General features: G+C 32.7%; 1 protein-coding gene across 1 annotated transcript in view; it reads right to left on the bottom strand.

The window, feature by feature from the left end:
- LOC114326263 (out at first protein) overlaps positions 1–23,461 on the bottom strand; it is a 590,880-nt gene that overhangs the window by 174,681 nt on the left and 392,738 nt on the right. Inside the window, exon 2 of the mRNA XM_050644768.1 lies at positions 4,878–5,196. Coding sequence (XP_050500725.1) covers positions 4,878–5,196 — 319 coding nt within the window. The remainder of the gene's footprint in view (positions 1–4,877; positions 5,197–23,461) is intronic.

Here is a 23,461-nt window from a genome sequence, read left to right as displayed (position 1 = left end):
GATTATGATTACAACGGTAATTTTCTACTGTACATTATTACAGTGGGAATAATTTTAAGTAGATTGTTTCTGTTTAATTGTAACCAGTTTCCTAGTTTTGGCAACTGTCACATTTAAGAAAATAGCCGTAATAAACTTTTAGTTCTGCATCTAATGTCAAATTGTCACGAGGAGAACACAAATCGGCAATTTTAAGCGCTCGAGTTTACCTCTGTAAGATTACTTCATGACTAAAACTGTAATTATAAATAATTTTAACTAATATTTTATTAATATCTTCGTCTAAATATTTGCTAAACTGTGCTGTTCACTTTGACAAGTTGAAAAATGTGTGTTACATTAATTGGGATCAATGTCACTGAATGTTTTTATACAAAGACTTGAATTTTATACAGTGGGCACGTAAAGGTTGGAATAAATTCATTTTTCCATGAACGGGCAATTTTGGAAATAAATCCCGAAAGAGGTCAATTTTTATTTTAAAATTACGACTTTTTGGCGTATATATATCATACTGGTGACGTCACCCATCTGGGCGTGATGACGTCATTGATGATTTTTTTTAAATGAGAATAGGGATCGAGTGATAACTCGTTTGAAACATTGACTTATTTATTTATACAGGGTGTCCAAAAATTTTTTTTGGATTCAACTTATTGACATAAAAGGAAGAATGTGTATAATTTATATAATTCAAATATTTTAGTGCTACCAAAAAACAGAAAAAATGTTTATTTGACAAATAAATATAGTTTTTTGCTTAAATTAAATATTAAAGCAGCCACCCACCTGTCTCTTGAGAGTTTGAACATTTAATTTAAGCGAAAAGCAATGATTAGTTTTCAAATAAACATTTTTTTTTGTTTTCTGAGAGTAGTAAAATGTATTTTGAATTAAAAAAATCACATACATTCTTCTTTTTATGTCAATAAATTTAATTAAAAAAAATTTTTTTGACAACTTGTATAAATAATTGTTAATATTTATATTACTGAATAGAGAATTGAATTACCTTTCAAATGAGCTACCACACGCCCCCTATTCTCAATTAAAAAATCATCGATGACGTCATCACGCCCAGATGGCTGACATCACTAGTACGATATATATACCAAAAAGCCGTAACTTAAAAATAAAAAGGGACCTGTTTCTGCATATGTAAGTATTAAAAAAGAATCTGTCGAATATCACACGATAGTAAGAATAAATAAGAAAATAATGCTCCAGTTTTTTTCTTAAACATTTGTTCTAATCGGCAATAGTCACTCGAACCCTGCGGGCTCTCGTGTCTATTGCCAGGAAACAAGTTTTCGAAAAATTTTCGCATTATTGTCAATTTAATCTTACTCTCTTGTGATATTAATGTTGATTATTTCATTAATAGAGATTCTGACCAATAGAAAGCTACAGAAATAAAAATTACAGCGATTATTTTTTAATGATTTTAACTTCCAATCGTATAGTAAGATATTTGATCACGTGTTTAATTCTGTTCAATCGGATTAAAATTATACTGAGAATTATCTACTGTAGAAAATTACCGATAGAATTTTTTTAAGTAGATTGTTTCGGTTTAATGGCAACCAGTTTCCTAGTTTTGACAACTGTCACATTTAAGAAAATATCCATAATATACGTATTAAAAAATAATCTTACGAATATCACACGACAGAAAGAATATATAAGAAAATAATGCTTCATTTTTACTCAAATTTGTTGTCATTGGGTAATAGCCACTCGAGCCCTGCGGGCTCTCGTGTCTATTGCCAGACAACAAATTTTCGAAAAACTGTCGCATTATTGTCAATTTATTCTCACTCTCTTGTGATATTATACCCGGTAATTTTTGATTATTTCATTCATAGGCGATTCTGACCAATAGAAACCTACAGAAATCTAAATTAAACTGATAATTTTTGATAATTTCCCGTCGTCACGTATATTACGTCAGATGCCCTTCGTTGCTACGAAAAAACACATTCACTGACATTAATGACAGTTCGTAACGGCGACAGTTCGTAACGGCGACACTTCGTAACGGCGACACTTCGTAACGGCGACAGTTCGTAACTGTACAAATTTGTAACGGACAATTCGTAACGTCAAAATTGAATTATTCTGTTTATTTTTTAAACGTGAAGTCTACTGTTATTACAGTTATAATTAAAATTATGTTTATTAATTTAACGAATCAGTACCGGGATAAACGTGTTTAACACATTTTATGTTTCGTGTTTCAGAATATATGTATTAAAAGTATTTTTCTACAACCGTGTTAAAAATGCAATTTTTAGCACTCCATACGAGCGTTAAAAATGCTACTTTAAGGCACTAGTGCTTTAAAAAATTTTTAAGGCACTGCGGTTCGTATTGACCGTATAGCAATTTTGATGTAATGTCAAAAAAATATAAAAATGAAATGTCAGTCAAGTTCAAGTAAAAGTTTTTGTAGATATTGTCCTGTAATTACGTTTGTAGAAAAAATATTGTATGATATGCGTGTTAAAAAGTACATTTTTAAGGCACTCATGTGAATTGCAGAACTCGCTATCGCTCATTCTGCAAACTTTCACATGCGTGCCTTAAACGTGTACTTTTAACACTTATATCATAAATAACTATTAAACACAACCAAGTATTTAAATACATACAAGCTTTTAACAATATTTTTAAAAGTTTATCCCTCTTATTGTTTCTTAAATTTGCATATAGCTAGACAATGGAATAATGAGTAATTCGTGAAATATTTAAGCCAACAACCATCTTTAGACATTCCCAATTTTCTAGTAAACATTTTGTAAAGGAAACATTATAATTACCTTTTATTATAATAAACCTTGTGATTAGTTATAGCGTTGGGGTATTCAATCAACGGTTATAGTAAATACGAGGGATGGCTTTTAATACTTTAATACTTGGTTTAAATACTTTTATTATATTCTGAAACACGAAATATGAAATGTCTTAAAAATGTTCATCCTGATACTGATTCGTGAAACTGATAAACATAATTTCATTTATAATTGTAATAACATTTAGTTTTCACGTTAACAAAAATAAACAGAATAATTCAATTTGGACGTTACGAATTGTCCGTTACGAATTTGTATAGTTACGAACTGTCGCCGTTACGAAGTGTCACCGTTACGAACTGTCGCTGTTACGAATTGTCCGATACCAGTTGTCCGGTTACGAACTGTCGCGTTACGAGATGTCATGGAACCAATTTTTGTCCTCGTGACACTTTGACATAATTTCACGAGCCTTAAAACTGTCAAAGTGTCACTCGGGAAAAATTCAATAATTTTAGAGCTCTTATGCAATTACTACTGATTATTTCATTCATAGGAGATTCTGACCAATAGAAAGCTACAGAAATCTGAATTAAATTGATAATTTTTGATAATTTCCCGTCGTCAAGTATATCACGTCAGATGCCCTTCGTTGCTATAAAAAAATACATTCAGTGACATTAATGACAATTAATGTTTTAAAAATTATAAAAGTGATGACTTTCAACCGTAAAATATTTATAACAACTGTGTGTTTCATTGTACTAATTTGTACTTACATAAATAAATTACAATAAAATTTTGGTTTTTAACAGTTTAATTCATGAAATAATCGCAACAAATTGCACTCGATCTCTAAAATTAATATAGAATTTTATAGCTCTTGTGCAATTACTACTGATAATTTCCCGTCGTCAAGCATTACGTCAGATGCCCTTCGTTGCTACGCAAAAGTACATTCAGTGATATTAATGACAATTAATGTTTTACAACTTGTCACAGAAAACACCAAGAAACAGGTTTAGCAATAATTCAGGCGAATATATCAATAAAATGTTAGTTAAAATGAGTTAAAAAGACAGTTTTATTCATGAAAAATAATGTTACCGAATTACACTCGAACTCTTAAACACTACCGATTTGTTTTGCCCTCGTGATACTTTGACATATTTTCACTCCCCTCCGGGTCGTGAAATTAAAATTGTCACAATGTCACTCAGGATACAAATCGATAATTTTAGAGCTCTTGTGTAATTACTACTGATTATTTCATTCATAGGAAATTCTGACCAATAGAAAGCTACAGAAATCTGAATTAAATCGATAATTTTTAAAAATCTCCCGTCGTTAAGTATATTACGTCAGATGCCCTTCGTTGCTACGAAAAAATACATTCAGTGACATTAATGACAATTAATGTTTTAAAAATTATAAAAGTGATGACTTTCAATCGTCAAATATTTATAAAAACTATGTGTTTAATGGTACTTACATAAATAAATTACAATAAAATTTTGGTTTTGAACAGTTTTATTCATAAAATAATCGCAACAAATTGCACTCGACCTCTGAAATTAATATAGAATTTCAGAGCTCTTGTGCAATTATTACTGATTATTTCATTCATAGGAGGTTCTGACCAATAGAAAGCTAGAGAAATCTGAATTAAATCGATAATTTTTGATAATTGCCCGTCGTTAAGTATATTACGTCAGATGCCCTTCGTTGCTACGAAGAAATACATTCAGTGACATTAATGACAATTAATGTTTTAAAAATTATAAAAGTGATGACTTTCAATTGTCAGTGTTTAATTGTACTAATTTGTACTTACATAAATAAATTACAATAAAATTTTGGTTTTGAACAGTTTTATTCATGAAATAATCGCTACAAATTGCACTCGAACTCTAAAATTATTATAGAATTTTTGCCCTCATGACACTTTGACATAATTTCACTCGCCTTTGGCTCGTGAAATTAAAACTGTCAAAGTGTCAGTCGGGAAAAATTCAATAATTTTAGAGCTCTTGTGCAATTACTACTGATAATTTAATATGTTCGTATGAGCTAAACTACACTTACCTTGTGCAGTTGCCCATTTGACCACATCTTCATGCAGGGTATACGTGGCCACACCAGCTTCAGAACACATATCGCTGATGTGTGGCGATATGATTCCTGCGTGTTTCAGCAGTACCACGTAGTCCATCGAATGGTTCGTCCTGCCGAGGTCTTCTTCCGGCAACCGAATGGCACTCGGGTTCTTCTGTCGCAATTTCGCCATCGCGTCCGAGGAGATAAAAGAATCCTTTGGGAAGTAGAATATAAAACACATCACTTGGTACTGGCTTTGACCACGTTCTTCTTCGCCTAGAATGAGCGATTTGAGTACTTGGACTTCCTGAAAATAAAAAAAGGCCTGGTTAATAGGGCAGTCAATGAGGGTATTTGGCTCCGAATTCCATCCTACTACATCGATTTACTTGACATTATCACAGTAAGTAGGGAATAGCTCAAGAAACAAAGTCTACCCTATGCCGATGTGCGCTTTTATCTTGGGGGTGGTTCCCACCCCTTCTCGGGGGGATGAAAAATGTTTTGGTTAAAATAGCCAAGGAAGAGGCTAGAGAACCTAATTTTAAGCAAAAACTGTTCTATAATTATTTTTTGAAAACTCAATACTTTTTGAGTTATTCGTGGTTGAAAATTGGCCATTTTCATTGAAAAATGACACCTTTCCGGACGGATTTTTGCGAATACATTAAAAACTATGCATCTAACAAAAAAACTATATAAAACTTTTCTGTGGGTTATAAATAAAACAAACAGATTCGTTTCTTCATAAATCTTCTAGTTAAAATACAAAGAGGGATATGGTAGGTAAGAACAGTTTGTTTTTTTAATGCATGCTCAAATCGGTGTATTCAACTTGAAATAACAGATAAACTGTCGATTTTAGCTGTATTATGATACTAATAACTTTTGTAGTGCTTGAAAAGGCCTGTAAAATGAGCAATACTAAATGTCGATTACATTTAAACTAAGCGAGATATTCTGCAATAAAGTTGATGACTAATGTATTTTAAGAAGAAATGAAAAGTATATTTAACCCCTCATCCATCAGAATTTAAATACATCGTTTTCCTTCTACAGTATTTTTTATTATAGTGTTATTTATATGTTTAAAAAGTTGGACTGGACTAAAATGAATGGTTTGTGAAAAAAATAAGATCAAATTATAGAGCGCATTTTTAAATTTTCTTAAAAATCTTCGTTTTCCTCCACGTGAAAAGAGATACGAAAAAAAGATACCACACAAAAATGTAGGGCTTTTTCGGATAAAAATTTCCTTTTTATTTTTTATTACTGTATCTTTTATCATTTTCAAATTACATGGAGTGAAAGGAAGATTTTTAAGAAATTTTAAAAATGCGCGCTATAATTTCATATTTTTTTTGAAAACCCATTCATTTTAAACACGACCAACTTTTTGAACATAGAAATAACACTATAATGAAAGGTATTTAGAAGAAAAACGATGCATTTACATTTCGGTGAATGATGGTTAAAATTACTTTTCATTTTTTCTTAAAATGCATTAGTTATCAATTTTGTTTGCAGCATATCTCGCTTAGTTTTAATGTGATGGACCTTTAATATAGCTCATTTTAAAGGTCTTTTAAAGCACTACAAAATGTATTAGTAGCATTATACACCTAAAATCGACCGTTTCTTTGTTATTTCAAGTTGAATACACCAATTTGAGAATGTACCAAAAAACAAACTATTTTCACCTACCATATCTCTTTTTGTATTATAACTAGAATATTTATGAATTTATGAATTTTATTTATAAATTTATATTACGAATTACTGCAAACTCCAGAACTCTAATAGATCTAATTATCACAGATTGCAAACTTCAAGAAACTGACCGAACTTTTCCGAAATTTACTGATCACGACATTATTGGTACGTCCATTAATAGTTGTGCAAAAAAGAATTTAAAAATGGTATCTTCAAGGTATATTACGCCTGAGAAAATTGAAGCAATTAACATTGATTTAATTGGAAAAGATTGGAATTATTCGTCTACTAATGTTGACGTTTTATATGAATACTTTTTAAATAATATCAGGAGCAGTTTGGATAAGATAGCACCAACCCAACATAAATTCCGTTCTGATAGTAGTTATTGGATTGATGAAGAAGTACGAAATTTACAAAGAGAAAGAGACATCTGTTTTTCAACATTTCGATATACGAATAATCCATTAGATTTTCAACGGTACAAACGGAAGAGGAATGAAGTTGTTACTTTAATTAGAAGAAAGGAAAAAATATTTTACGAGCAAAAAATTGATCAATGTCGCTATGACAGTAAAAGAATGTGGAGTACTTTAACAGAAATTGTAAATAGTAGTAATAATACATCGAATTTTAGCATATTAGATAGTAGGTTAAATGTTACTAAAGACTTAAATAAGTTTTACTTTGACAGTATTGAGGGGATTGCTCAAAATATATCTAGATCCTCAAATTTTTCTGAAATACAGCTTGATATTGTTTCTAAGATTGATCCTTTTCCCATCATTTCACTTGGTAAATTGCATAAAGTGGTAAGTAGTTTAAAAAATAAAGCAACTGGTGATGATATTCTGACAGTGTCACTGTTGAAAGGGATATTTTCAGTGGTTGGTTACCCATTGTTAAATATAGTTAATACCTGCCTGCAAGCAGGAGTTCTGCCGTCAGTATTAAAATGTAGTACCATAATACCTGTACCAAAAATAAGTAAACCACAGGCGTTTGAAGATTTTAGGCCGATTAATTTACTTCCGATAATCGAAAAAATCATTGAATTATTAGTTTATGATCACTTATTTAACTATTTAAATGAATATAATTTGCTGTTTGTAAATCAATCTGGTTTTAGATGTAGGCACTCTACTGAAACTGCATGCCAGTTAGTATGTAACACATGGAAGAAAGATATAGATGACGGTAAAATAGTAATTAGTGTCTTTAGATTTAAAAAGGGCTTTTGAAACAATAGACAGGCAGATGTTATTAACGAAATGCAAAAATTATGGAATAACTGGAGTTGTGTTCAAATGGCTAGAAAATTATCTAAACGGTAGATGTCAAAAAACTAAAGTAAATAATAATATTTCAGACGAAATAGGTACTATATATTGAGTTCCCCAAGGAAGCGTTCTTGGACCATTATTATTTACTTTATATATAAATGATCTACATCTCTATCTTAAAAATTCATTTGTAAATCTGTTTGCAGATGATACATTAATTTCTGTCTCTGGACAAGATTTTAATAATTTAGTTCAAACAATAAAAAATGATGAATTAGATATTCTTAATAATTGGTTGATGGCAAATAAATTGAAACTAAATGCTCAAAAAACTAAGTGTATGATTTTGGGTACAAAGATAAATTGTTCTAAATTTAATCAAGGAAATTTTAGTATTAAAATAGGTGAAGATATAATAAGTTATGTAGATGAAATTAAATATCTTGGAATTTTATTTGATCCACTGTTAAATTTTACCAAACATATAAATTTTCTGTGTAAAAAAATTGGTAAAAAAATCGGATACTTCTCTAGAATATCTAAAGGGCTTTCCCGATGGTCTAGGAAGGTTGTGTATAATACAATATTATTTCCGCATTTTAATTATTGTATGTCACTGTTTATTTCATGTTCAAATGAACAGGTATATCGTTTGCAGTTGCTTCAAAATAAAGCTATGAGAATTGTCCTTGGATGAAGGCACGTGTCTCTTTTTTTTCATAACCTACAAAAATGTGTAATATAGTTTTTTTAGTTAGATGCATAGTTTTGAAGGCATTCGCAAAAAACCGTTCGAAAAGGTATTATGTTTCAATGAAAATGGCCAATTTTCAACCACGAATATCTCAAAAAGTATTGAGTTTTCAAAAAAAATTATAGAACAGTTTTTGCTTAGAATTAGGTTCTCTAGCGAATTCCGTGGTAATTTTAATCAAATTTTTTCCACCCCTAAGAAGGGGTGGGAACCACCCCCAAGATAAAAGCACACATCGGCATAGGGTAGACTTTGAATTAGGAGATAAGTAGAGGGTATTTCCAAAATTTCATTAAAATCCATGCAGTAGGATAGAATTCGGAGGTAATATCCTATTCTTGCTCCCATTGACTGGCGTATAAGAAGATATGTACTTAAAGAAAATCAGTTATAAAGGGAAAACTCCCAGTGGCTGGATATATCCCCTAGTTTAAAAAAAAAGTTACAATGAAGTGTGAAAGTTCTAAAGTAAATGGTGTACTTATTTATAACCCATTCACTGACGCGACGGTGAAATATTTCAAACCCTCCAAATTTTAAACAACTGCTTGGATTGACATGAAATTTGCCACATACACAGCTAACATGTCAAAGAAAAAAAAATGATATTGTGCCGATGTGTAATTTTGCCCAGGGGTGAGTTTCCCCCTTTCTTGGGGTGAAAAAACATACGTTCATAATAAGTCAGGGATTGGATAAACTGAATAATTCTAACCAACTTCTGTTCTATAGAGCTTTTCACGAAATCAATACTTTTCGAGTTATTTGCGAGTGAATATGTTCATTTTTCAATAAAAAACCACATTTTTAGACAAACGGTTTTTCGCAAATAACTCACAAAGTAAGTATTTTATCCAAAAAAAGTTCTTAGCAAAAATCTAGCATATAAAAAATTGAAAAAAAAAATAGTGTATACAATGATGAGCGCGCTAATAACCGGCAAAATAACGCAAAAGATGCAAAACATAATAAAGTTGTAAGATAAAAAGAGATGAAATTAGTAGAGGTGAGAAATTTAGCGATAGAAACCTATAAATTGACATGATATTGATTGTTTCCCACCTTTAGACGTATAGGACTAGTTTGGCAACTACCACTGTAACAGTGACAGTTTTAGTTGATATACTCCTATGATATGTCTAAAGGGGGGAAACACTCAATATTATGTCAATTTATAGGTTTCATCACCGCTCATCACTGTATATGAAGTCTGTAGACCCAGTAGAGGCAGAGTTGTAGCTAGTCAAAAGTAGGTTCTTATTCGTCAAATTCCAAATCGAATACTTCAACGTGAAATAACCAAAAAATCAAGCACTTTTCGTGGAGTTATTACAACTTTTTAAAAGTGTTTTGTTGTTTAAAAACGTTTCTAAAATCTCTAAAATCAAAAGTAAGTAAGTTACGCTCAAAATAATGTTGGTCCCTTTTTATGGTAAAAAAAAAATCGTGAAAATCACGCCCTAATTAGCATCCCATATGAAATCGTTACCGCTTAACAATTTACTTTACTTTACTTCTAGGTACCTATTTCTAAGTTTCACAGGGTCAAAGTCTTTATTTTGACAATGCTGTAGTTAAAAGTGCTTGAACGAGTCCCTAATCACGAGCGTATGCAAATTTTGAACAGTCAGATCTTAACCAATTTTTGTCTTACAGTAAAACAAAAAAAAAACAACATATTCAGAAAAGCAAAACCTATTACCCTTTGAGATTTTTGTTATCACTAATAATTTTTAAGCTATTTTGAAAAAAAAGGCATTTTTTCAAAATTAAATAAAATATGTACTTGTTTATTTAAAAACGATTTTTTTTTTCAAAACTGGGCGCTTTATACCTACCAAACTTACAGATCATATAAAGAATACATAAGTAAAATAACTTGTGAAGCGATAACGATTAGTTTCATTTGGGATGCTAATTAGAGGGTGATTTTTACAAGATTTTTTTTCATTTATATCATTTTTGTGATGAGTTTTCCCCAAAACGTGCTTAATTTTTTGGTTATTTCATGTTGAAATATTTGATTTGACATTTGACTAATAAAAACCTACATTTCACTGGCTACAATATATTTAATAGTTGAAAGACTGATAAATTTTGTACACACTTGAATGAATGAAGAAAGTGAAAAAAGTATATATAAAAGTGTGTAAATATATTTAATTTCCTTAGCTAAGCGCTTTCGACATATATGTCATCTTCAGAGCTAATGGTCAACGTATAAAAAAGTACCACTACTTCGAGTTGTAGGTGTGTGCATCGTATTAAGAAAGTTGGTCTGTAGTGCAACTCCGGATGATGAAAGATTATTTGAGTTATAATTAAAAATTGTAAAACAGTAAAAACAACCACTTAGACGTTACATACATATAAAATTTGGTCATGGTAAGATATCACCCAACCATTTTTAAGTGATGCGAGCAGTTGACTGAGTCAATCCTCATCCTGAGAAAACTAATAAGTAATTTTAAAAAATTTAAACGCACAATGAAATATTACGTTATTATCGAGGGCTGAAGGTCCCTGAAAACTTCCATAATGTTTATTTTAATAAGTTACAGGGGTGAAAATTTAGTGTTAGTTTTAATTGCAAATATTTCATTCAAAAGAAACTTTTTATTTATTCTAAGGGACTCTCGGCCCTCGACAATAATTTAGTCCTTCTATCTGCGTTCAAATTTTTTAAAAACATTTATTAGTTTTTCAGGATTTGAAAAAAATAGACACCATGTCCGTGGTGATATTTTCCAAATCGAACATTCGCTATCTTTGTCATACAAAGCACTCAGTCAAATAGAATATGATGACAAGACAGTGACAATTTTAAATATTTGATATGGCATCGGGAATATTTTGATTTGTTGATTAAATAATATTGATGGTGTATTTGATAAATTTGAAATTAGATACATTTGAAATAAATTAGTAAATAATATTTAAATATTAGTTTACTGCATGTATTTTAATTATTTTAATAGTCCAGAAAGCCACTGCGCATCCGCTAGGGAAAATATTCTAATTCAGATTTTTTGCACAATCTTACTCAAAAAGGACTCCTTTTAACAAATTTGCATGTTGCCAGGACCAAAAGGTGGTCAAAAATTTTTTAAACGTTTTTTTTTTTGTTTTTTTCCTAAAATTATTTTTTTTTTGCATGGAAAAAAGTTTTTTTAGGTTTTTTGGATCATTCCAAACAGAAAAGGTCTTTAGTGACTTTTCTCTAAAAATGATAGTTTTTGACATATAAGCGATTAAAAATTGAAAAATTGCGAAATCTGCCATTTTTAACCCTCAAAAACTATGTGAAAAACTCAACATTTGAATGTTGCCAAGGAAGATAGATATTCTTTAAACATCGATTGATGAAATCCCGAAGAGTTTTTTGCAATACAGTATTCAAAACTCCTTTGTTTTTTAATTGCCAATCAAGCGTGCGCGACACTATTTTCCACCGACAGTATGGTGCAAATGAAAGGAATAAATTCATTATTTCGTCAACCGGCGGCCTTAAGGAAAAATCCCGAAACAGGTCAATTTTTATTTTTAAGTTATGATATTGTGGCATATATGGTATACTAGTGACGTCATCAATCTGGACGTGATGACGTAATCGATGATTTTTTTAAATGAGAATAGGGGTCGTGTGCTAGCTCATTTGAAAGGTTCTTCAACTCTCTATTCAGTAATATAAACATTTACATAATTATTTATACAGGGTGTCCAAAAAATTTTTATTAAAATAAATTATTTGACAAAAAAATAAGTAGAAGGATACCCTGTATAAATAATTATGTAAATGTTTACATTACTGAATAGAAAATTGAAGAACCTTTCAAATGAGCTACCACACGACCCCTATTTTCATTTAAAAAAATCATCGATTACGTCATCACGCCCAGACGGATGACGTCACTAGTATACGATATACGCCACAATATCATAACTTAAAAATAAAAATCGACCTGTTTCGGGATTTTTCCTTAAAGTCGTCGGTTTACGAAATAACGAATTTATTCCTTTCATTTGCACCATACTGTCGGTGGAAAATAGTGTCGCGCACGCTTGATTACCAATTAAAAAACAAACTAGTTTTGAATATGGTATTGAAAAAACTCTTCGGGATTTCATCAATCGATGTTTAAAGAATATCTACTTACCTTGGCAACATTCAAATTTTCAGTTTTTCACATAGTTCTTGAGGGTTAAAAATGGCCGATTTCGCAATTTTTCAATTTTTAATCGCTTATATGTCAAAAACTATCATTTTTTGAGAAAAGTCACTAAAGGCCTTTTCTGTTTGGATTGATCCAAAAAACCTAAAAAAACATTTTTCCATGCAAAAAAAATAATTTTAGGAAAAAAACAAAAAAAAACGTTTAAAAAATTTTTGACCACCTTTTGGTCATGGCAACATGCAAATTTGTTAAAAGGGGTCCTTTTTGAGTAAGAATGTGCAAAAAATCCGAATTAGAATATTTTCCCTAGCGGATGCGCAGTGGCTTTCTGGACTATAAGGCCATATTAAAATATCTTAATTTAGTGCGGAAAAGTAAAAATTTCCAAACTAAAACGCGTTCGATAAGGTAAACATTTTTGCACGCTCGTAGAAAAAAAGATTTTTTCTATGGACACTATTGGGACCGTGCAAGTTCGGAAAAAATTGATTTAAGACGTGAACTTAATAAAAAGTTATTTATTGTTTATTATTTATGGAAGATCCAAGCAGAGAATACATCAGGATATATTCTATGATCCAAGTATTTTGTTGTTAAAGATGTGCAAAATTTTAAGCGCTCCATAGTAACAATATATTATTCAAAAATCCCTTTAACACTTTTCCTCTTTTCTCGATTGAGTATTAGTTTTTGTTGTACAGTATATATATTATTACAATTACTGAATACATAGTTAGTAAAAAAAGTATCATATTTATTAACTGAATTAATAATTTGGAATTATACAGGTAACAGTTATCCAAGAACATTCAAAAGCCATCTCTTTAAAGTTAATGATGACATTGTCAAGTAGCAATGTTTACATAATATATCCATACCAGTGAGAATTTTACTACACATAATTTGCCGTGTAAAGACAGAAAAAGTAGGGATAGCCGTAAAATATTTGCGAATTATGTACCGATGGCCTTAAGGAAGATATTGAAATAATTTTGGATAATTTACTAAAAGCAACTTATTTTTGACACCTGGACCTCTATCTAGGATATTACCCAGTAGGAGTTAAACGCCAAGTCCATATGAGAGCGGTCTGACAAACGTCGACGTCGCGGTTTACCTGAAAAACCCAACCGCCGCGGTTCATGTTAACATAGAAACAAATGCAACCGCTCATCATCGTACATATACAACCGCGAGTTTACCAGCGTTTAGGGCCAAACCAGACGGACCACTCTGCAGCGCTACTCTGTGGCGCCACAAAGCAGCTTCCGATGATTGACCGTGGGTTATTATGTAAAGCGGACGTTGCACCCCAGACGAGCGACTCTCTCTCACAGTCGCCGAGACCACTTTTGTAGCTGCCTTAGATGATTACGAGAATTTATAGGGTGAGCACCTAAAATGAATTTCGATTCGGAATGGTTTTTGATTGAAGTGCAAAACAGACAGGCTATATGGGATACAACAACCCGAGGGCAGATTTATAGGGCATTAAAAGGAAAAGCGTGGGACGTCATCTTTGAATTATTTGTTTCTGATTTTAAAGAATTATTTGTTTCTGATTTTAAAGAAGGTAGCCCTATCGAAAAGAATAAATCCCGTACGCAATGTTTTCTCTATTTATATTTACATTTTATTATACACTGGATGCATTTGAACTGAACAAAACAAATACTTACAATCTTGTTTGTTTATTTATGTTAAATAGTGGGATCCCATCCTAGGCCAAAAAAGGTTTTATTGTTTGTTGTTGAAAACAAAACGATAAGATATCAGTTAAAAGAGGGTTGCAAGCTAATATGTTTAGATATATTCAATGTCATCATCTCCTTAAGGGCCTCTTTCACTCAGTTGTCAGGTTGTATCAAACTATTTTACGCCTGTAGGATACCAGATGTACTGGTTGATTTTTTATGTGCTTCTTTCTGTGATATAGCTGTTCCATTTATGGAGTTAATTGGTATTTATTCAAAAGCGTTGAAATTCTATAAAATATTTAAAACTATGGACATTACAAACACTGATTTTGACGAACACACTTTTTTAAAAAAATATTAGCTGGCAAGTTTTTAATCATTTGAACAAACTTATTGTTTTTTCTCACCCATTACATTAAACGCCGCACCCTTCCAAACGATCCACTTCGCAGCGTAGTCTCCGGCGCTGGAAAATCGCCTGTTTCAGCCACTTTGTGGATCCACAGAGTTAGTCCAAGTAATGAAGCTTAAAATAGGACAAAACCTCGCAATTTTTACAGAATGGATCGATTTGCTTGAAAATTTGAGAATAAGTAGTGGATAGTCCAAGGATCAAAATCTATATGATGCCCAAAGGCGCTTTTACCATGGGGTGGTTGCCACCCCAACTCGGGGGTGGAAATTTTTATTATATTTTGACCGCAAGAGTTGGTAAAAACATTCATTATAAGCAAAAAACGTTCCATACATTTTTTTGATAAAATTAATAGTTTTCGATTTATTCGCTATCGAAAGTGTTAGTTTTATATCGAAAAAATCAATGTTTTTAATCAGTTTTCTGCTAATAACTCAAAAAGTTTTCGTTTTATCAAAACCACTTTACTTAACAAAAATGAACCCTTTGAAAAAATAAATAAAATCGTTTTTTTTTTATTTTCTTTAAGACCAACAGTAATCGAGATATACTTTATTATATGTTGGCTCTTCTTCGTTAAATGCTAAATATTGTAGTTTCAAAGTCAAAAGACGTGAAAACTATGCATTTTTCGAGGATAACTTGTTGAAACTAATTTAAAGTATTTAAAAATATGTATCTCCAGAAATAAAAAAAAATCTCTAGCTAAAAAAATTAAGTGACTTATAATGAAAAGAATGTCAGTCCCTATTTTTTTCAACAAAAAAGTGATCGTAAACAACCCCCTAATCACCACCCTAATTAAAATTTGTCATTGACCTGATTTGGTTTTCTTGATTTATGTATTGTTAATATAGTCGGAGAGATAGAAGCGGATTTTGTGCGTGATAAGTAATATGGAAAAACTATACGGGGATATGCTGAATTAGTTGTGTACATGACTTTCACCAACGGCCGGAAACCAGAGTTGGGGCCGAGGGTATTTATAAGGGGCCAAAGTCGCGGATTTTATTATTTTTTTTATGACGCTCATGATCGAGATAGTGCACCAAAATTTGGGAATAAGTAGGTCATGACGTAACTAAGTAAAATCTCTAGGGGCGGAACGCTACGTGGCCGACAAAGGGGTGGGGGTAGGGGTGAATATAAAAAATATAAAGGGTTTTTTTGCGACGTTCGTGACTGAGATAGTGGACCAAAATTTGGGAATAAGTAGATCATAACATTACTAAGTAAAATCCCCAGAGCCGGAAACCAGAGTTGGGGATGAGGGTAGTTATAAGGGGCCAAAGTCGCCGTTTTTATTATTTTTTTTGTGGCGCTCATGATCGAGAGAGTGCACCAAAATTTGGGAATAAGTAGGTCATGACGTAACTAAGTAAAATCTCCAGGGGTGGCACTCTGCATGGCCGACAAAGGGGTGGGGCAGTGGTGAATACAAAAAATATAAGGGTTTTTTTTGCGACGTTCGTGATTGACAGAGTTCACCAAAATTTGGGAATAAGTAGACCATGACATAACTAAGTAAAATCCTCAGAGCCGGAAACCAGAGTTGGGCATGAGGTTAGTTATAAGGGGTCAAAATCGCCGTTTTTTATTATTTTTTTTTGTGACGCTCATGATCGAGATAGTGCACCAAAATTTGGGAATAACTAGGTCATGACTTAACTAAGTACAATCTCCAGGGGTGGAACGCTGCGTGGCCGATAAAGGGGTGGGGGTAGGTGTGAATATAAAAAATATAAGGGGTTTTTTGCGACGTGCTAGATTGAGATAGTGCACCAAAATTTGGGAACAAGTAGACCATGACTTAGCTAAGTAAAATCCCCAGAGCCGGAAACCAGAGTTGGGGATGAGGGTAGTTTTAAGGGATCAAAGTCGCAGTGTGTATTATTTTTTTGTGACCCAGCACAACATTTGTCCCCCACGCAGCGTTCCGCCCCTGGGGATTTTACTTAGTAATGTCATGATCTACTTATTCCCAAAGTTTGGTGCACTATCTCGATCACGAACGACAAAAAAACCCCCATATATTTTTGTACTCACCCCTGCCTACCACCCCTTTGTACCCCAAGCAGCCTTCCGCCCCTGAAGATTTTACTTAGTTACATCATAACCTACTTACTCCCAAATTTTGGTGCACTATATCCATCATGAGCGCTACAAAAAAAAATAATAAAAACCGCGACTTTTACCCCTTATAACTACCCTCGTCCGCCACTCTGGTTTCCGCCTCTGGGGATATTACTTAGTTATGTCATGGTCTACTTATTTCCAAATTTTGGTGCACTATCTCAATCACTAACGTCGCAAAAAACCCCTAACATTTTTTTATATTCACCCCTGCCCCACCCCTTTGTCGACCACGCAGCGTTCCACTCCTGGAGAATTTACTTAGTTACGTCATGACCTACTTATTCCCAAATTTTGGCGCGCTATCTCGATCATGAGCGTCACAAAAAAAATAATAAAAAAAGGAATTTTGACCCCTTATAACTACCTTCCTTCCCCACTCTGGTTTCCGGCTCTGGGGATTTTAATTATATATGTCATGGTCTACTTATACCCAAATTTTGGTGCACTATCTCAATCACGAACGTCTCAAAAAACCCGTTATATTTTTTATATTCACCCCTACCCCCACCCCTTTGTCGGTCACGCAGCGTTGAGCCCCTAGAGATTTTACTTAGGTACGTCATGACCTACTTATTCCCAAATTTTGGTGCACTATCTCGATCATGAGCGTCATAAAAAAAATAATAAATTCCGCGACTTTGACCCCTTATAACTACCCTCGGCCCCAACTCTGGTTTCCGGCCGTTGGTGAAAGTCATGTACACAACTAATTCAACATATCCCCGTACAGTTTTTCCATATTACTTATCACGCACAAAATCCGGTACCAGCTCTTAGACTAATAGGTTCTAGAAGTTTGAGCGGCTTAGAATGATTAGTTTTTAAAAAAATTGAGTTAAAAGCGAATAAAGAGTTTTTGTAGTTTGGTAAAAAATGCTTTTTCCACCTACCTCTACCGAAAGTATACTTTTCCGGACCTGATTCTAGGGAGCAAAGTTGTACTTTTCCTCCCTAGGGAGGAAAATATTTTTCCTCCCTAGGGAGGAAAAGTAAAAGTGACGTCATGGTATTTCATTCATGAAATATAACTTATTGACGCCCTGTACAATACCTATTTTCTATTACGTAAGTATCTATACATTTTAACGTTTATTTAAAAACACTCTGTATTTTGCAGAATGGTGAAAAAACAGTAAATTGTTATTCTGATTTAACAATGTTTACATTAATAATTTGACTTATATTTGACAGTTGACAGTTATATTGTACTTACTTGTTAGTTTTAGTTCTAATAAATTTTGTTGGTTAGTTACATAAATAAATTAAGTAAAAATGAAAAAATGACTTGTTATTTGAGGAAGGTGGAAAAACCATATGTATAACATGGGAGTAAAGTGCCTTTTCCTCCCTTGAATGATTACTGCCCTCCGCTACGCGTCGGGCAGTAAACTTCATTCTCGGGAGGAAAAGTAGCACTTTCCTCCCTTGTTATACAAATAGCTATTATCTTCAGAATAGAAAGATTAGTATCAGAAATACGAAAAAATATTTTCCACCTACCTCTACCGAAAGTATACTTTTCCGGACCTGATTGTAGGGAGCAAAGTTGTACTTTTCCTCCCTAGGGAGGAAAATATTTTTCCTCCCTAGGGAGGAAAAGTAAAAGTGACGTCATGGTATTTCATTCATGAAATGTAACTTATTGACGCCCTGTACAATATCTATTTTGTATTACGTAAGTTTCTATACATTTTAACGTTTATTTATAAAAAACTCTGTATTTTGCAGAATGGTAAAAAACAGTAAATTGTTATTTTGATTTTTAACAATGTTTACATTATTAATTTGACTTATATTTGACAGTTGACAGTTATATTGTACGTACTTGTTAGTTTTAGTTCTAATAAATTTTGTTGGTTAGTTATATAAATAAATTAAGTAAAAATGAAAAAATGACTTGTTATTTGAGGAAGGTGGAAAAACCATATGTATAACATGGGAGTAAAGTGCCTTTTCCTCCCTTGAATGATTACTGCCCTCCGCTACGCGTCGGGCAGTAAACTTCATTCTCGGGAGGAAAAGTAGCACTTTCCTCCCTTGTTATACAAATAGCTATTAAATATTAAATTGTAGCTTATTTCATTCCCATGAATTTGGTTTGCCAAAATTTTTTTTCCATAAAAATTGAGTGAGCTATTGACAATTAAAATTTGTAATATCATGCAAAAACCACCTTTACCAACCCTTTCAATGCCACCTCTTTTTGTGACTGAGAATTTTAAAAGGATTAAATATTAACAACCTTATAGTTCTTATAAATACCTACAAAATTCTTTGTTAACGAACTTTCTAAGATAAAAAATAAAAAACTTACGGTTAAAAAATCAATATACTTTTTGAAAAAAAAAGGAGAAATCCAATTGGAAGCATAATAATGTAAGTTAGCGGTGTTTTTAGTCAAGGGCCTTATTTATTCTTCTTTATTTATGTATTGTTGATAGATTCTAGAAGTTTGACTGGCTTAAAATGATTAGTTTTTAAAAAACTGAAGTTTAAAGCGAATAACGAATGTTTGTAATTTGGTAAAAAATGCCATTTTCTTCAGAATAGAAAGATAAGCATCAGATACGAAAAAATGTTTAAATATGAAATTGTAGGTAATTTAATGCCCAAGAACTTGGTTTGATAAAATTTGTTCTACGGCAAAAATTGAGAGAATAGTAAATGAGTATACCATTGAAAAACATTGATTTTTTAGATATAAAACTAACACTTTCGATAGTGAATAAATCAAAAACTATTAATTTTATCAAAAAAATGTACAGAACATTTTTTACTTAAAATGAATGTGTTTATTAACTTTTGCGGTCAAAATATAATAGAATATTTCCACCCACGAGATGGGGTGGCAACCACCCCCATGGTAAAAGCGCCTATCGGCGTCATATAGATTTTGATCCATGGACTATCCATCCACTTCTTATTCTCAAATTTTCAAGCAAATTGCGTTCAATTTCAAGCATTCTGTAAAAATTGCGAGGTGAAAAGCTTTGGTTCCTGGACTAAGTAGCGGTGCAGAGTGGCCCGTCTGGTTTCGCCCTTAGGGCCGGTTGTTCGAACGCTAATCAAAAATGGAATCAACTGATCATTATCAAATATTTAATTACTGTCACCAACTGTCAATGTCAACTTTGTTTGGGTTGTTGAAAACATAATTGATTACAATTATGAGATTTATTAATCAATTATGTTAATAACTGTTATGTTAATTAATAATTAATAATTAATAAATCAATCAATTATGTTAATTATCATAATGATAATTAACATAATTGATTACAATTAACTGATTGACGTACGAATGAGGGGTGTTGTTATTTGATGGTTGTTAAGGGGACTTAATTATAATCAACTGCTTGATTAGCGTTCGAAAAACCGGCCCTTAAACTGGTAAATCGCGGCGTAACCGCCTGCATTTGAATGAAGCCTAAACCGCGACGTCGACGTTGGCAAACCGCTCTCATATGGACTAAGGGTAAACCATCAATACATAAAAGTAATTCCTAAAGAAGAAATAAGTTCCTTTATGGTCAACAGCCAATAAACTAGCACTTTAAAATATTTTTATTAGCTAGTGAATAACACCGTTATATGCACTGTTAAATATTAGATTTTATTGCTTTTGTGTGGTATGTGCTGCTGCTTTATTAAACGTGTGTTATATCCCATAAATGATCACAATCAGTTGAAAATGATGGGTTTTATTCAAACTAGTTCCATAATATTTATATGAGCATATATTCTGAGTTATAATTTATTAATAATTTGATATGGATACGTACCTTTCATAAAATGTGTCAGAATTGTTTATGAAATAGTAATGTGATTAATATTTTTAGTTAATTAACAAACTAATGAAAACTTTATTTGGATTATTTATTAAACGAGATAGGAAATACAATTATTATTATAATAAATTAAAACTGTAAAATTGGAATTTATTCAAAAACATTTTTTATGTTGTTTATTTAATGCTACAATCTAGTCAAATACCATTCAGTAATTTTTTTAAATTTAATCAACCAGTGGTGTATTCTTAGCTTGTTCTAATTTTTAAGAAACTTTTTTCTTGTGCGTTAATCACAATAGCTTTTTCACTTAACTTGTACTATGCACTACACTAACATAAATATAATATATTTAGTGTGCCTATAGTATATATTATGTGCCTCCTGATGAGAGAATAATAGTTTCGAAACCGGTAGAGGTGCTTGCTGCACTCTCTGATTGGACTAGACAGTGATTCCCAACCTTTTATGTCGGTCGACCCACCTTCTGATGTTTTTTCATATTCGCGACCCATCCTTCACCCATGATGATACGCTATTCTGTACTCTGTACTTCACTCAGCTACTGTAAGAGCCACGCCGCGACCCACCTGAAATCTGCCCGCGGCCCACTAGTGGGTCGCGACCCACCGGTTGGGAAACGCTGGATGCGGCTGTATTTTCGTTTTGCAACGAAATTGAAAATGGTTATTCATTTTTGATTTACATGTTTACTCCGATTGGAGTACGAAGGGAACCATTCTCGTTGGAACTTTACCGCGCTGAGCAGATGGGACGTGAATTATAAATTGTAAAATTCCCTCATCTTCCTTAGCCTCAGCATCCGTATGGCTTGCAAATTGTAGAAGCCTCTGAGGTGTAACCAGAGAAGGTTCCCATTGTTTTCAGTCTGGTGGGATGTAGAATAACATTATGTTGTTTTATATGCAATTAAAGTGAAAACTTAGTCTTTTGCTAGCAGTTGCCGCTAGGGCATCTATGCCATTTCGTTCGTTGCAATCCGGGACTGCACGCCGGGGTTTGTTTTGGTTGCATCAGAGAGAGCAGCATATGTGCCTCCTGATGAGAGACTAATAAGTTTCGAAACCGGTAGAGGTGCTTGCTGCACTCTATGATTGGACTAGAATATGGTGCGGCTGTATTTTCGTTTTGCAACGAGATTGAAAATGGTTATTCATTTTTTACTTAGATGTTTACTCTGATTGGAGTACGAAGGGAACCATTCTCGTTGGAACTTTGCCGCGCTGAGAAGATGGGACGTGAATTATAAATTGTAAAATTCCCTCATCTTCCTTAGTCTCAGCATCCGTATGGCTTGCAAATTGTAGAAGCCTCGGAGGTGTAACCAGAGAAGGTTCCCATTGTTTTCAGTCTGGTGGGATGTAGAGTAACATTATGTTGTTTTATATGCCATTAGAGTGAAAACTTAGTCTTTTTTATAAATATATTATGTATATGGCTTTGTCCTCTTGATTCTTCTTTCTTGGCTAGAGTTATCCAGAAGTTCAATGGCCTCGACGTCTTGATGTTGTAAAAGCCTTTCTTCGTGCCTGCAAGCGATTATTTGTATTTCTTCATCAACATGCCCCACCCTTATAGGTTTGGATCCCGCGTACCAAAAAAAGTTGCTTAATAGCAAGCTGAAAATTTGTTAATAGCTTAACGGTGTCTAGTCGGATAAACTTTGATGTATGGGAACACTGGAACAAGGGAAGTTTTAATTGTGGAACGTGATTTTAATTGTGGAACTTGTCATTCTGACAAGTTTATGATTGTGAAAACTAGCAGGTTGTTTTTAAGTTTATTCAATAGCAAAATCTGTATATTATATGAAAAAATGTTTGTCCGACAAATATGTAGGGCATTTTATTAAGGCCGACAGGTAGAACATCTCAAATGATAAGAATTATGTAGGTGGTAAATAGCAGTAATAGGAGTGTGCAATGAAAGGGTAACAAATCAATTGGAAATTCTGCCCGATAAAATATATGGGACGTTTTCGTAGTCTGACGTTCGAAACCTGTAATCTGTTCCACAATAATTAAAACTTCCCCTGTTCCGGTGTTTCCTTACATCAAAGTTTGTCCGACTAGACACTGTTAAGCTATTAACAAATTTTTAGCTTGCTATTAATAAACTTTTTTTCTGGTACGCGGGATCCAGGCCTATTAGGTCATTATATGAATATCTTGGTTGCGTATGTACCAAGGTGCGCTAACAATGCTCCTTAATACTTTATTTTGGAAAGTCTGAATTATTTTATTATCAGTTTTTTTGGTACAAAATGAATGAATGAATTGGCAAGGCTGAACGTTACCCTTGGCAAGGTCTTACCAGGAGCTAATATATCTTTTTGGATCTGATACCCAATTATTAGGTATTTGGCTGTATTAGCATATGGACTTTTTGCATATGAAGACGTTTCATTTAGGGATATTTTCCACTTCCTGGTCCAGTTATGGAATTTATTGACTGCATTTTGTAGACTAATAGTTGAGACTGTATTATCGTTAATAACTGCCAGAATGGCAGTGTCATCAGCGAAAGTGGCTACACTCAACAAAAAGGGTACGTAATATTAATAAAAATATTAATTCAGACAACAAAAGCA

The sequence above is a fragment of the Diabrotica virgifera genome, chromosome 2 (assembly GCF_917563875.1).
Source record: "Diabrotica virgifera virgifera chromosome 2, PGI_DIABVI_V3a".
In the NCBI taxonomy this organism is placed as follows: Eukaryota; Metazoa; Arthropoda; class Insecta; order Coleoptera; family Chrysomelidae; genus Diabrotica; species Diabrotica virgifera.
This window is presented reverse-complemented; position numbering and strand designations above follow the sequence as displayed.